This window comes from Pezoporus wallicus, unplaced genomic scaffold, assembly GCF_028554395.1.
Source record: "Pezoporus wallicus isolate ANWC-B61680 ecotype Strahan unplaced genomic scaffold, APGP_CSIRO_Pwel_v1 contig_6217, whole genome shotgun sequence".
Taxonomy (NCBI): domain Eukaryota; kingdom Metazoa; phylum Chordata; class Aves; order Psittaciformes; family Psittacidae; genus Pezoporus; species Pezoporus wallicus.
The window spans coordinates 2,449,966-2,464,101 of NW_026637336.1; the positions used below are offsets into that span (position 1 = coordinate 2,449,966).

Below are 14,136 nucleotides of genomic sequence, written 5' to 3' on the forward strand. Positions count from 1 at the left end.
CCCGCGGCGAGGAGCTTGCAGGCAGCCTGCACTGATTGAGCCATTTGGTTTTCATTGTCATGAGTCACTAAAACACCCAAACGAAGCTCGGACCTCCCTGAGCGCAGCTGGAGCTGCAGTTACCGCCGGCACCTCCTCAGCCCCAGCAGTGCCCTCTCTGGGGCTGCCTTAGTAAAGCCTCCGGTCATGCGGCAGGCGCTTTAACCCCTTTGCAATGTGGCATCGGATCCCTGCTGGGCCTCTTTAAAAGCCTGCACAGCGCTGGGAGATGCAGAGCCCGGAGCAGCGCGGTCCCGGGGCTGCGGAGGAGCTCAGCGCTCAGCACAGACGGGCCCTGCGCGCTGGGACGTCCAGGTAAGAGCTTTGGGCTGGTTTGGGAGCTTTCCATGTGAGCCTTTGTTTGCTTTTATTCGCCTTGTGAATGCACGAACTTGAACTGTGCGGGAACGGAGAGCGCTTCCTCCACCGACATTCGTGTGCTCCGAGTCAGAGCTGCTGCTGCCCCAGCTCTGTAAGGCTGCTCTCCCCATCGCTGCATCCTTGGACTCAGCTATGGGACCTGTCCCAGGTTTTTACTGACGCAAGGTTTATGTCCTATTTGGTATGTTAGGAAGTAATTCCAGTCGTTCTTTGTCACTGGCACATCTCCATCTGCTCTCATTTCAAACAGAAAGTTAGTGGTATGGCTCATACGGATGCGAGGGACGTGGGGGGAGTTGGTATTAGTTTACATTGAAAACGAGCAGTTAAAATTCCTGTATTTGTAATTGCTGCCACGTGTTGCCAGTGACAAGTTGTGGGTAACTTCAGTCCCCCTGCCCCCTCCCAGCACAGCCCCCTCCGGCTCCCCTGAGCCACTGCTGACCCAAACACTGAGGGGTTCTGTTGGCCCAAACCCTCAGCTCCCCCCAGCCACCCCTCACTGGAAGCTCTGCGTTCAGCAGACCCCAGTTTGGCACGACTGCACCAGGGCTGCTGGTGCTGAGGAGGAAGCAGCTGTGCCCAAGGAGGACCTGGGAGGCCAGGCCGCATGGACAGTGCAAAGGGAGGTTTGTGATCTGGAAGGAGCGCAGTGATGCGCCGTGTGTTCACATGGATGTTGCTGTGTTCTTACACAAGCAGAGTTTGAGCAGTGGCCTTAAGCTTTCTGTAAGATTGATATCTATATCCATATCTAGTATAGATCTGTATCTATAGCTATATATCTATATCCATATTTATATCTATTTATCTATATGTCTATATATCTATATATGATCTGTATGTATCTATATCTAACCTCTGTCTCTCTGTCCCCCCCGTCTGCTCTATACCTATAGCTGTATCTATATGTAACAATGAAGGAAAACCCAATTCTTTCTACTTGCAATCCGTGTGCTTTCTGGCACAGGGCAGCAGCCTGGGCTGGCGTGCCCATAGGCAGCAATTCCTACCCACCTCCAGCATGAAACCTGCAGGAAGGGGAAGACCCCTCCCTGAAACTGCTCCTCTCCCTCAGTCCCCGCAGCAGACCTGCTCAGGAAGAGGACTTTGACCCCTTAAAACACGATCCTAAGAGGACTCCTCATGAGCATTCCTATTGCTCCTCTTCCTGTTGGAGGGTGAATTGGAAGGGAAATTCCCTTCCTGCATTACCTCTTCTCTTCAGTCCCCAAACACCGACACAGGGACACTGGAATTACTGGCGGTGCTTGCACGAGCTGTGCACGGGCTACGGCAGGGCTGGGCACTCTGCCCTGCTGTCTATCGCAGTGGGGATGTCGGGCTCTGCCGTGTCCCTCTTCCTTGGAAGCTGCGGCAGTGGTGACCGAGGGACGGGCTGACGAGCCCGGGGACCATGTGCCGAGGCAGCCAGAAACGCGTTCACACGGAGCCAGGCTCAGCCCTGTGTTCCCATCCCCATGCTGACACATGGGGCTCCCCTGGGAAAGCACTAATCACGCTCGGTGAGGGGTACAAATGCTCCTGCTGTCAGCGCCGGAGCCCTTCAGCTCTGCTCTCCCCATCCAGCCTCCGCGGCCCGCAGGACACCGGGCACCGGCCAGCACAGCCCCTCGTGTCCCCCCTCCCAATGGCTTCCCGGTGGATCTGCGCTCTCTGCACAGCGCTGGTGTGGGGCTGCGCCGCAGCATCCTCCTCTTCATCCCCCGCTGCAGGTAAGGGCTGGCGTGCGGCCGCGCAGCTGCCTAACGGGTGCTCTGCATTGGCTCGGGCTGGTGATGAAGTCAGTCCTTCGGCTGAGGCTTTGCTTGTGTGTGTGTGTGTGTGTGTGTGTGTGTGTGTGTGTGTGTGTGTGTGTGTGTGTGTGTTAGAGCGAGCGGCGGCTGCAGAGCCCTGTGATAACGGTGTAAGTGCACTGTGTGCTCAGTGGGTACTATCTGTCTGAGTGACTTCAAAGGAGCAGGAACTGCCTTTGGTGCCCAGGAAATCTATGGATAACAGTTATCGGGTACACGGCTGGGACAGAGTAAATACCACTTGGGTACCTAAATGCTCCTGAGCATGGTCCCAGCGGACAGACTGTGCTATAGGTGTAAGGATCCACAGAATCCCAGACTGGTTTGTGTTGGAAGGGACCTTAAAGATCACTCAGCTCCAACCCCTGCCACGGGCAGGGACACCTTCCACTGGAGCAGCTTGCTCAGAACTGGGGGATAACACTTTCTGCTCTACAAGCTGCATCCATGGCAATGGTGTGTGTGAGTGGGGGGGACCTCAGCAGGGGCTGTTGCAGCAGGACAAGGGGTGATGGGTTTAAAATAAAAGAGGGAGACTGAGGCTGGATGTGAGGAAGAGACTTTGTACAGTGAGAGTGGTAAAATCCTGGCACAGGCTGTCCAGAGAGGTGGTGGCTGCCCCATCCCTGGAGACATTGCAGGCCAGGCTGGATGTGGTTCCGAGCAACCTGGTCTGGTTGGAGATATCCCTGCCCATGGCAGGGGTTGAACCGGATGAGCTTTGGAGGCCCCTTCCCACCCAAACCATTCTGTGATTCTATGAAATAGAGCATTTCCAGTCCCCTGCTCGGTACAAGTGATGTGGGTGAGGCCAGCTGGCCGTGTAATCCTGTGACCATGAGAAACTGTACGAGACAGTGCTGACATTTAAAAGGAAAAATCAGATCCCTGAACACAAACCACATCCCAGAATAAGCGTTCCCATCCCCTCGGAACCCAATCGCAATTGAGTTTGCAAGAATTCCTCTTTACAGGGGCAATTGGTTTGTAAAAACGCTATGATTCTGTTCAGGCTCAGAATGGAAGCAAATCCCGGTGTAACTGTTCTCGGTCAGAAACTCCATTTTGGACCAATCCAATCCTCTCTTGACGGCCGAACACCAGGCTCAAAGCGAAGGCCAGGAGCTTTTTGCTCCCTCGCTTGCGAGGCTCAGCATTCCCCCGCTCCACAGGATATTCCCGAGCACAGGAACGCAGCTCTCACCCGCAGCACATCCCCTCGGCCAGGTCTCGCTCCAGCAGCTCCACGTCTTCCCTGCGCTGCCGGCCCGGGACTGCCCGCGCTGGGAACGCTGTGCCTGCGGCAGCGCAGGGATCTCAGCCCTTCAGCCGCTGTTGAACGTGGGGCTGCTGAATGCGGAAGCTTTGCACTGCCAGGGCCGTGCCCCACTGCCTCTGGAGCTGCAGCGGTCCCACCCCCTGAACCCAGGCTGCCTCCAGGGGTCCCCGTGGTGGGACAGTGCTATTTGTTAGACAGGAAAGGCCGCAAGATGGAATCTCTCTCCAGGTTCCCGCAGTCTGGTGTTCCTGGCCCTGCTTTGCCATCTCACATAACAACACATTCCCCCCGGAGGCTGACGAGCTGGGAAAAGTGGGATGTTAAGATTACTGCCCGAGGTGTGCTTCATCTGGGAGAAAGAAATCCTGCAGGGATGCTCTCTGCAAGCTCCCCAAGGAGCACAATGAAGTCTGATTTCTATCATCATCTCCTACTGCAATCTGCTCTCAGGGTCGGCTTCCATGGGGGGGTATTTATAAACAGAAGGAAAAAACGGTGTAAATCCTGATAGGGACACGCAAAAGGGGGCAGAGAGGCAGTGACCTGATGGCCAGACTCAAAGAGAGAAGTGGTGACCATGCTGGACTGGCACTGCCAGGAGATGGGCTCCGAATCACTGGGACAAACAGGTGTCATGCAGTGAACGTGCAGAAACCCCAACGGATCTGGATAACCTCGGCTCTAGAGAGTGGAGAAAATCACTGCCGATGTACAAAACCTGATTTAATTTAACCAACAAAACCGAGCAGCCAAACAGCTTTTGTCAATGACAGCTCCGCACGCAGCTGGGCTTTGAGGCAGCAAGTCTTAGTACAGAACTCATCCATGATATATGCTGCTCTATTAACATGATAGTACCTTACAATAGCTTAATAAAAGCCAGACTGACTGTAAAAGCACACTTTTGTACAGCTGATGTACAAAGTAACAATGATTTTCGCTCTGCTTTCCTGCTGCTTGTTTTTTCTCTTGTTTTGTCCTCATGGTTCTATAATATACTGGAATGTTTAAAGCAGGATGGGTGGTTTGTGCCTGATGGTCAGGGGATGTCAGCACGCTGTGACCTGGCATCCTGTGTTGGTGTGTGCTGAATGAGTCTGTGAGGGTGCTCAGTCAGTAAATACCATGAGTTAAGAGTCAGCAAAGACAGGACTGGACGGATCAGATCAGGACACTCGTTTTGGTTAACGGCTCTTGAGAGTGCCAAAGGTGGAGCATCCTTTGTGCCTTCTCACTGGTCCTTCAGTGGCTCCTCTGAGGGAAACCTGGGCTTGTGTTTGTGTTTGTTCCCTTTGCCTCCGCACTCTGGTTTCCTCCCTGCTTTGTTTCCAATGCAGCTGCTCCCCCACAAGACCTACACATCACTGATCCTGGCCTCCTGGGCTCTCTCGATATAGAGTGGAAACCTCCACCCGATGCACAGACCTTCAACGAGTGCACAGTAAAGTACAGGTTTGAACACCGCAGCGCTGGGGACAGAGACTGGAAGGTGAGACACAGCTCGGTTTAACCCTCTTACACCCAGGGGATTGCTCTGCCTTTAGTCCTGCAGCAGTTTCTGTTTGCATTTTGAGGAGGGGTGGCACCAAAGCAGTTCCAGCTTTCCATGAACAAGCCAGACTGCTCCAGAGGTTTGGATCTTTTGCCACACGGGAATGTGGTCTGAAATGCAGCCAGAGAAGGGGCTATTTCTGTCAAGGTGTGGTGCTCACTGACAAAAAGGGTCCAGTAATATCCTGTAGCATCCCTCACTGTAGGAGGCACAACAGCCTCTAGAAAGTCTTTAGGGAGCTTAAACCAAAACTTGGTGTCAGCAGGTCCTTATGGATGCAAAGTGGGGAATATATAAGATTACATTCCATTCATTATGCTAATGCTCCAACATTCCCCTTATCCAGGGATACCATTGACTCTAACTCAGCTTTGTCATAAAATGGTCTCTCACTGATGTGCAGCAGGGCAATAGCAGGCTGTGAGGGCTGGAGCAGCTCTGCTCTGGAGCCAGGCTGAGAGAGCTGGGCTGGGGCAGCCTGGAGAAGAGAAGGCTCCTGAAGGGGAGACCTGAGAGCAGCTCCAGTGCCTGAAGGGGCTGCAGGAAACCTGGAGAGGGGCTTGGGACAAGGGATGGAGGGACAGGCCAAGGGGAATGGCTTTAACCTGCCCGAGGGGAGACTGAGATGAGCTCTTAGGCAGAAGCTCTTCCCTGTGAGGGTGCTGAGGCGCTGGCACAGGGTGCCCAGAGAAGCTGTGGCTGCCCCATCCCTGGCAGTGTTCAAGGCCAGGTTGGACACAGGGGCTTGGAGCAAGCTGCTCTAGTGGAAGGGGTCCCTGCCCGTGGCAGGGGTTGAGCTGGAGGAGCTTTAAGGTCCCTCCAACCCAAACCGGGCTGGGGGGTTTTATGGTTCTATGAAATGGGTTTTGGCCCACACATTCCATGGGAGCCTGCAGGGATGGAAGAGCACAGTGCCCACCACCCTCTTTCAGCTATGGATTGTAATTGTGAGGGCGTGGAAAGGGGCTCTTTGACCTGACATCAGTCATGATGCACATCACACTCGGTCACACAGCTGTGCAGATTCTTCTATGATGATCTCAACTGGCATTAAAAAAGCACAAAGGAAAGCAAACACAATTCTAATAACCACGTCAGAGTTCCCTAAATCACAAGTAATAAAAGTGTCTTATACAAAACAGATCTACAAAGCAGGAAAAAACACCCCACCTCTGACACCTTGCCAAAGGCCAGATCAGACCAAGAAGAATCAGTCTGGGACTGGAGAATACACCATGGGAGTACAGCTAATCCTGCACCCACCGGGGGGCAGAATTGGTGCTGATGAAGTCTGTCTTTCACCCAGGTGATTTTTACTAAGAAGCTAAAAGTCAGAGCTGGCTTTGACCTCAGCAGGATTGCTGAAGTGAGGGTCCAGACACTGCTGGAAGGGCGCTGTACGGATGGTGTGGAGGTGCAGAGTGACTGGATTTATGCTACCTTTCAGGTCCCATTGCAAGGTTAGGAGCAGCCTTTGGTACCTGGTGCTCTTTGATTTTGCATGAGCCTGTTGCATGAGCCACTGGGTTGCTGGGTGGATAAACCATTGCAGGGCTTGTTGAGCTGTAAGACACCAGAGCATCTTGGCTTCCAGTGCCTGTGCGGGTGGATACCTGGGGCTCGTGTTCCTCCACCTGTATCCAAGCTCTGCTGGGCTGCACAACACGAGCTCCATTGCTGAATGCAAAGGTCGGGCATGGTTCTTCCTGCCTTAGGTCCAGTGAACTGGTTTTTATAGGAAACACGGCGCTTGGCAGCACAGCTAACAACGGTGGCTGGCCTTTTCCTTCCTTGTCTTTCAACTGCAGCACACAATTGTTCAAAGAGGTAGAATGCTCCTTCTGCTGGGCCTGACCGGTACCTGGCTGAAGAGTGGTTATTTCCTTCTCATTTGGCAGGAAAAGTGGAATCAGGGGTTCAGAATTTCCACTGCATCTATCATGACTGGGAATACCTCAAGTGCACTTGGCAACCGGGTCTCCTCACTCCTCATAGTGTACATTATGGACTATATTATTGGTATGTACCAGCAAGATAGGCAGAGCATCCAGGCAGCAGCCAAGTGAACCTCTCAGGGTACTAAAATGCCATGGAAAATATGCTTTTATGGCTGGCAGTGCTACTACATGATCCACTCAGGATGAGCTGAAATAATGCTCCAAGCAACATATTCCTTCTGGCAAGGAAATACTAAATCTCTGCTGACCTTCCACAGGAAATGCCTTCTCCGATCCTCCTTTCCCTTGTATTCACCCCTAAGGAGTGCTTTCTGCATATTGTTCACCACAAAGCCCTGTCCTTTCCCTTTGCTGAACGTACCTGGATCATTTTGGCTGCACATTTCCCTTGATCATATATCTCTATAGGATGGGTTCAGCAGGAGGTTACCAAGCTCAGTGAACCCTATAGAAAGAGCAGGGCTTCCTGGCAACTAGCAGTTTTATTCTTCAGGTGTATCTTCATAGCATTAGCACATCTCATACCAGCAAACAGCGCTGCCAAAAGGTAGTAATAATGCATGTTTCTCAGTTGCTTCTTTCATCCTGCTGCCTTATTCCTCTGTTCTGCAAGAGAAACAAAGTCAGACTTGCTGGGTTTGGACAACAAATGCTATACTTGTGCTCCCAGTCCTATGATACAAGATTCAGATTTCTAGTTAGAAGATCATTTGGTTTCCTGTCTTTGTTGCTGTTCAAAAATAGCTTCCACACAGCTCTTGGCATTACTCTACAAAGCAGAAGCCCTGATTTTGAACCATTTCCTTGACTACAGAGGTCTGCTTGAAAGAAACCATGAAAATTCTGATTTGTGCCTAAAAAACCCCACCAAACCACAGAAACCTCCCCAAACCCACCCCGCTCAACTGCCGGCAGCTGGACCCGGGTCCCATTGTATAAGGGGTGGGAACGCAGCCATGGCATCCTCCGCTCCCTGTGAGTCAGTCAGAGCGGTGCCACAAGAAGCCTTTCCCCAGACACCGTGTGCTGCGCACGGAGCCTTCCCTTAGGGGCAGAGCAGGGGCTGATGCAGCCCTGCCTCGAGGGCACGAACCCAGCAGGAGGCTCAAGGGTTCAGCGTGCACCTGCAGCCCAGGCCAATTGTGTCAGCAGGTCAAGGGAGGGGATGCTGCCCCTCTGCTCTGCTCTGCCCTGGTGAGACCCTCACCCCCCCCGCAGTGCTGCATCCACCTCGAGTCCTCAGTACAGAAAAGCCATGGACCCGTTGGAGAGGGTCCAGAGGAGGAACCCAGAAACCACCAGAGGGATGGAGCAAGCTGCTCTAGGGGCAGGGGTTGGAGCTGGATGAGCTTTAAGGGCCCTTCAACCCCAACCTAACTCCTTCCTGGCTCCACCCCTGGCTTCCATTACATGCTTATGCAGGTGCAGGGACGTGTCCACAATCAGCCTTAACAGCTCCTTAACACTCATTACATTCAGGTGTGCACAGGCTGGCTGGGGAGGTGACGTCCCTGCAGCCCCGGAGCTGGTGGTGCTCTGTGTGCCCGAGGACAAGTGTCTCCGTAAGGAGGGGCCACATCCTGCCCAGGCTCCGCTCACACAGTGGCACCTTGTGAGGCCTCTTGTGCTTCGAGAGAGAGACTGACACAGCCTACAGACCAGCCTGGGAGCGGGATTCCAGGTGACCAATGCACAACACTGTGCTTTGTGGAAGGCAACGGGTAGGCAGGATATAGGCAACACCTGAGGCTAAGGCCTCACCCAAGAAGTCAATGCCATTGCTTTGGTTCTTTCTTTCTCTTTTCCCACCCCACCACCAGGTACGAGGGGCTGGACCACGCGGTGCAGTGTGACAGCTATGTTCAGGAGCACGGGATGAACATCGGCTGCGTGCTGCAGAACCTCAGCCAGGCAGAATATAAGGATCTGAGCATTTGCGTCAATGGTTCGGTGGCCACGGGGCTGCTCCGGCCCTTGTACATCACCCTTCGCCTTCACAGCCTAGGTAACGCTGGCAGGGGAGCAGCAGGGCGCTGGGGAAGAGCTTCTGCCTGAGTTCCAACCCAATCTGCTTCAGTTTGAACCCATCACCCCTTGTCCTAGTGCTCCAGCCCCGATGAAGGGTCCCTCTATGGGTTTCTTGGCTCTAGTAGCACCAGCACAGAGCTGGTTTCATGTCCTTATGCTGGAACTGAAATCACTGCTCTGCTCCTGCAAACACAGAAGAGCTCTTTGGGTTTGTTGTTCAAACCAGGCTAAGGGATGGGGAGAACTGAGTGCAAAGTGTGATGGGGTCTGCAGAGGAAAGGTGCATTTCAAACAACAGAGACAGAGAAAGGAAGGAGAGCACAGCATGATGTATCACCCAGCACATCCACTCACTGTTACGGGCACTTACCACACTGATGCATTTACTCATTGAGGGATGAATATCTAGTCCTGCAGCTGAGCCCCCGGGCTAAGGAGCAGGATGTCTGGATTCAGTTAGTGCTGCCATGTGCTTCACGTGTGGCTTTGAGCAGCTGACATAAACCAGAGCCTCTCCTGGGATGCAGAGAGTGTTCCATTACAGGCACCAGGCTGTGCGCCGAGCACAGGGCTCACAGCACAGCGCTCCAAAGCCCCTGCATCCCAGCCCAGCACAAGGACCTAGCGCAGCACACACAGCGAGGTCAGGGGAACTCGCCCTCCGGGCCGGTGACATCCGCTCCCGCAGGCTGTGGCTGATGGCGATGGCAGCCCAGAAACCCCATCAGCGAGGAGAAGGGGCAGAGGCTGGTGGTGATAAACTGAAGGTGTTTGATTGCTCCTCTTGACCTTCCCTCTCTCTGTCCCCCGGCAGTGAAGCCCCCACCCCCGGAGCAGCTGGTGGTTTCCATGCCTGAGCCGCAGGAGCTCCACCTCGCATGGACCCCCCCAAGTGGCAGAACACCGCCCCAGTGCCTGGAGTACGAGGTTCAGGTGGCAGAGGATGCTGGGGAGGACACGGCTTCCTGGGCGGTAGGGACAGCGCGCACCGTGCCCGGGGGTGCCATGGGGGAGCCCTGCCCATGGCTGCTGGTGGGGAGGCAGCCGGGAACTGGGGCGTGCACCGAGCTGTGGATGGCGTGTGCAGGGCCATGAGCTGGTGCTGCTGGTGCAGAACCACAGATCACAGCATGGTTTGGGTGGGAAGGGACCTTCAAAGCCCATTTGGTCCAACCCCTGCAATGGGCAGGGACATCTTCAGCCAGATCAGGTTGCTCAGAACCACATCCAGCCTGGCCTGCAATGTCTCCAGGGATGGGGCAGCCACCACCTCTCTGGACAACCTGTGCCAGGATTTTACCACCCTCACTCTACAAAGTCTCTTCCTCACGTCCAGCCTCAATCTCCCTCTTTTAGTTTAAACCCATCACCCCTCATCCTGCTGCAACAGCCCCTGCTGGAAAGTCTCTCCCCATCCTTCTTTACAGTCTCCTTTTAAGCACTGAAACACTGCTCTCAGGTCTCCCCTTCAGGAGCCTTCTCTTCTCCAGGCTGCCCCAGCCCAGCTCTCTCAGCCTGGCTCCAGAGCAGAGCTGTTCCAGCCCTCGCAGCATCCCCATGGCCTCCTCTGGCCTCGCTCCAACAGCTCCACGTCCCTCTTGTGCTGCTGCCCCAGAGCTGGATCAGGGCTGCAGGGGGGGTTCTCCCCAGAGCGCAGCAGGGGGGCAGGATCCCCTCCCTGAGCTGCTGCCCTGGGGGTGCAGCCCAGCACATGGCAGGGGGGGGTCTGGGCTCAAGTTCACACTGAAGCTGGGTCATGGGGAGCATTTCCTCACCCAACACCCCCAGCCCTTCTCCTCAGGGGTAAACACTGTCAGCTGCTCCACTGCACGTGTTCCTTCTTAACACCCCGACCCCCAGCTGCAGCATTTCCTTTAGCAGTCAAAGAGCCCAGTGTGAGTCTCAGAGATTGCTCCCTCAGGCCCCTGCCTGTTATCCCAGAGAGCTGTCATCAGCAAGATGTGAGGGTTGTTGGGGTTTGTTTTCCTGAGTACGGCAGCACAACCTGGGCCAACAAAACTGTAATTCTAAACTCCCCATGGAAGCAGCCCAGGACACGTCTTTTGTGCTTCTATGATGCCTTTTCCTTGTGCATTACCTAGGGGCAGTTTTGGTGGCAAAAATTAATCATAAAGGATCAGAGAACCCCATCCTGGTTTGTGTTGAAGGGACCTTAAAGCTCCTCCAGCTCCAACCCCTGCCACAGGCAGGGACCCCTTCCACTGGAGCAGCTTGCTCCAAGCCCCTGTGTCCAACCTGGCCTTGAACACTGCCAGGGATGGGGCAGCCACAGCTCCTCTGCCAAAACATAACCCAGTGTTTGCAGAGCCTGTTCCGAAACCGCAGCGCTGGTGGTGGTGCCCTGGCCCTCCCTGACCTTTGTTCTTTCTGTTTGCTCCTCAGTCGGTGTCAACCCAGATGGAGACCACGTTAACGATTTACAGAGGAAACCAAAGCCGCGTCTCATGCGCTCGGGTCAGGGGGAGAACAAACATTTTCTGTGCGGACCAGGGCTTTTGGAGCGAGTGGACACAGGAGTGCTTCTCTGGTACGGACCCCAAAGCAAGCCGCATTTCTTTGCATCCTTTATAGAGCCTGTTTGGGACCTGCCGTGGGCATCTGCTGGTGTCCAGCACTGGTGGTGGGATCCTGGTTTAGTCACACCCTCAGCCTGCTCCAGCACAGCCATTCCTACAGCTTCGCACCTCCTGTGCGCTGAGCAGGCAAACCCCAAATGTTAATGCTTCTGGACCAGCGCCTTTCTCTGCTGCACAGGGCCGGCTGGGATGGGGCAGTGACTGCTTTGCAAAAGAGGGCACGTGGTACTTGGAGTCTCTCCACAAGCATCCTCCTGCTGCCCCGCACCACAGAGTGCTCCTTTGCACCCTGCAGGCTCCTTAGGGCTGTCCCCATGTGCACTGGCCCTGCTGCAAAATGCACAACGTGGGGAAGAGGCACAGAGTGGTGGCTACACACGTGCAGAACAGATGTCACCCTGAAGGAGGATGTTACCCTGTACAGTAACATATACCTGGCACGCATCTGTAATAGATAAATAAATACATTTAAAAACATAGAAATACATAAACAAATACATAAACAGAGACATAAATATATGTACAATATGTAGGGTAACAAATCCAGACACACTGAGTTTGCACTGGAACCCAAGCTTTGTAAGAAGCAATATGACCCATGCCGCAAGCTAATGTTTTCTTCTTTGCTGTCATTTATCTTTGCAGCACCCAGGAAAGAGGACAAGCGGCTATTTATCCTTGTTCCAGTCATCCTCAGTTTGTCAAGTAGCCTCGTAATGTTTATGTTGATTGGTCAGTGTAAGAAAAGGTAAGCACCAAGGCAGCCTGTCCATGCAATGTGCTTTTAAGCGCGTGTCTGAGACAGAGGTTATAAATGAAACAATACATTAAATACTAAGAGCCAAATATTAACAGATGCTCCAAGACTGGACATCAAACAACAGTCTATTTTCAGAAAGCAAGCCTGTATGTGTGGCTGTTTCTGATACAAAATGCCTCGCAGCAATGACCCAAATCCCACTCACACGAGCCCAGACTGCTTCTGTTAAATGCAGCAGCATAAATAACGCCATTATCTTGCCCCAAACCACTCAGGCAGCAGAGATTTGTACCGGTTGTGTTAAAGTGCTGGTTTTATGGGTTATGGCCTCATGCTGTTTGTGCTCCCATCCCAGTTGTTTGCATTCATGTCAGTGATGGCACATGGGGAAAGTGGATGCAGGGGATGGATTTTCCCATATCCAATTTATTGGTACTGATGACATTTTCTCCAGGTGTGAAGGATCACCTAGGGAGTACTGATCCCCTGGTATGATAACTATCATCTTTTCCTTATGGCCACATAGTTTAAGCAAATGGGTAGCTTTTCTAATGTGCCTTTTAAGACACGACTGATGAGGGAGAGCCGGCTGTAGAAATACCTTCATGTTGTCCTTAGAGATGAACTAACAGTTGAACGCATGGATTCAGAGACGTGCTCGCCTTCATCTTTGTTTTGTACCCAGCTGTCAAACATTTTGGTTCATAAAATGTGGACAAACTGCAGATGATGGCAAGAAAACTGTGGCAAGGAAATGCTTCCCAATTGCCGTTGCGATGCAGCGATGCATGAGGGGGATGCTACAGCATGAGCCCAGCTCTTTCTCAGTCCTGGGAATAACAGGAGATGATCTGTGCCCATTTCAGATCCCCAGCAGGAAAGCCATTGCACACTTCTGCGGGATGCTAACTCCGTTTGCTACTGCAGTACCACTTGTGTTTGATGGACTGCTCTCGGAACATCATCCCAAGGACAGCCGAGGAGGCCTCAGCTTTCTAAAGCCCACACAGGTCTTCCCTAACTCCTGCCATCTGTGAGGCTGGTTGTTGCAATTCAAGTCCTCAATGGGCCCAAGGAAAACACCGGAGGCATTTTAAACTGACTGTGGAGCAAGCTGTTATTGATGACAGGACAAGGGAGAGAAGGGAGGCAGTGGAACCTGCTGTGAATAAAGGAAACATTGTTCTGTGGCTTTGGTTTGGTTTACTTTAAGGCTCTAGAAATGTGACAGCAGGACACACACTGAAGGGCAGCACCTCACATACAGTGCTAGGTACAAATGCCTGCTTCTAGCCGCTGCACCCACCTCATTCTCACCATGTCTTCCTTGTCCACAGAATACTCAGCCTGCTGAGTGCATTTAAATGCTGAATATGAGCTACTTGAGCTATTTATTTCATTAACTGATGTGCCAAAGCTGAAGTGGGGAGGCCTGGAGAGAAACTTGTGCTGTAAGAAGGCATGATCACAGCTGCTGCAAGGGGCACATGCTTCGCAGGAGATGAAAGGGTTACACTGGCAAAGGCAGTGCTGGAGCTTCTCTAGGAATTGGGCTCCAGTACCAGAATGCAATGGAGCACCCAAGGTGTTCCTCAACACCAGGTATTCAGCTGGTGAAATTGCTGACTGATTTGTAAGGAACTACTCCCTGTGAAGATGATGATGATGATAACAGCAACAATAATAATTAATACTAATACTACTACCGCTAAATCAGCAGTAGAT

At 53.0% G+C, this 14,136-nt stretch overlaps 1 protein-coding gene across 1 annotated transcript; it reads left to right on the forward strand.

Annotated features, from left to right (window-relative positions):
• On the forward strand, positions 1 to 13,601 carry IL13RA2 (interleukin 13 receptor subunit alpha 2). The gene is made up of 10 exons (XM_057404969.1): positions 1 to 354; positions 2,011 to 2,156; positions 4,854 to 5,005; positions 6,375 to 6,528; positions 6,967 to 7,087; positions 8,847 to 9,031; positions 9,869 to 10,026; positions 11,458 to 11,602; positions 12,297 to 12,399; positions 13,278 to 13,601. Exons 1-10 carry the CDS (start codon positions 269 to 271, stop codon positions 13,318 to 13,320), a joined length of 1,293 nt encoding a protein of 430 aa, XP_057260952.1. The 5' UTR covers positions 1 to 268; the 3' UTR covers positions 13,321 to 13,601.
• Positions 13,602 to 14,136: the final 535 nt, after the last annotated feature.

Excerpts from the sequence above, each read along its gene's own strand:
- IL13RA2 (XM_057404969.1), top strand. The coding sequence starts at position 269 with ATGCAGAGCCCGGAGCAGCGCGGTCCCGGGGCTGCGGAGGAGCTCAGC. Across the intron at positions 6,529-6,966 it reads CTTTCAGGTCCCATTGCAAG|GAAAAGTGGAATCAGGGGTT; the intron begins GTTAGGAGCAGC and ends CTCATTTGGCAG. Across the intron at positions 10,027-11,457 it reads AGGACACGGCTTCCTGGGCG|TCGGTGTCAACCCAGATGGA; the intron begins GTAGGGACAGCG and ends TTTGCTCCTCAG.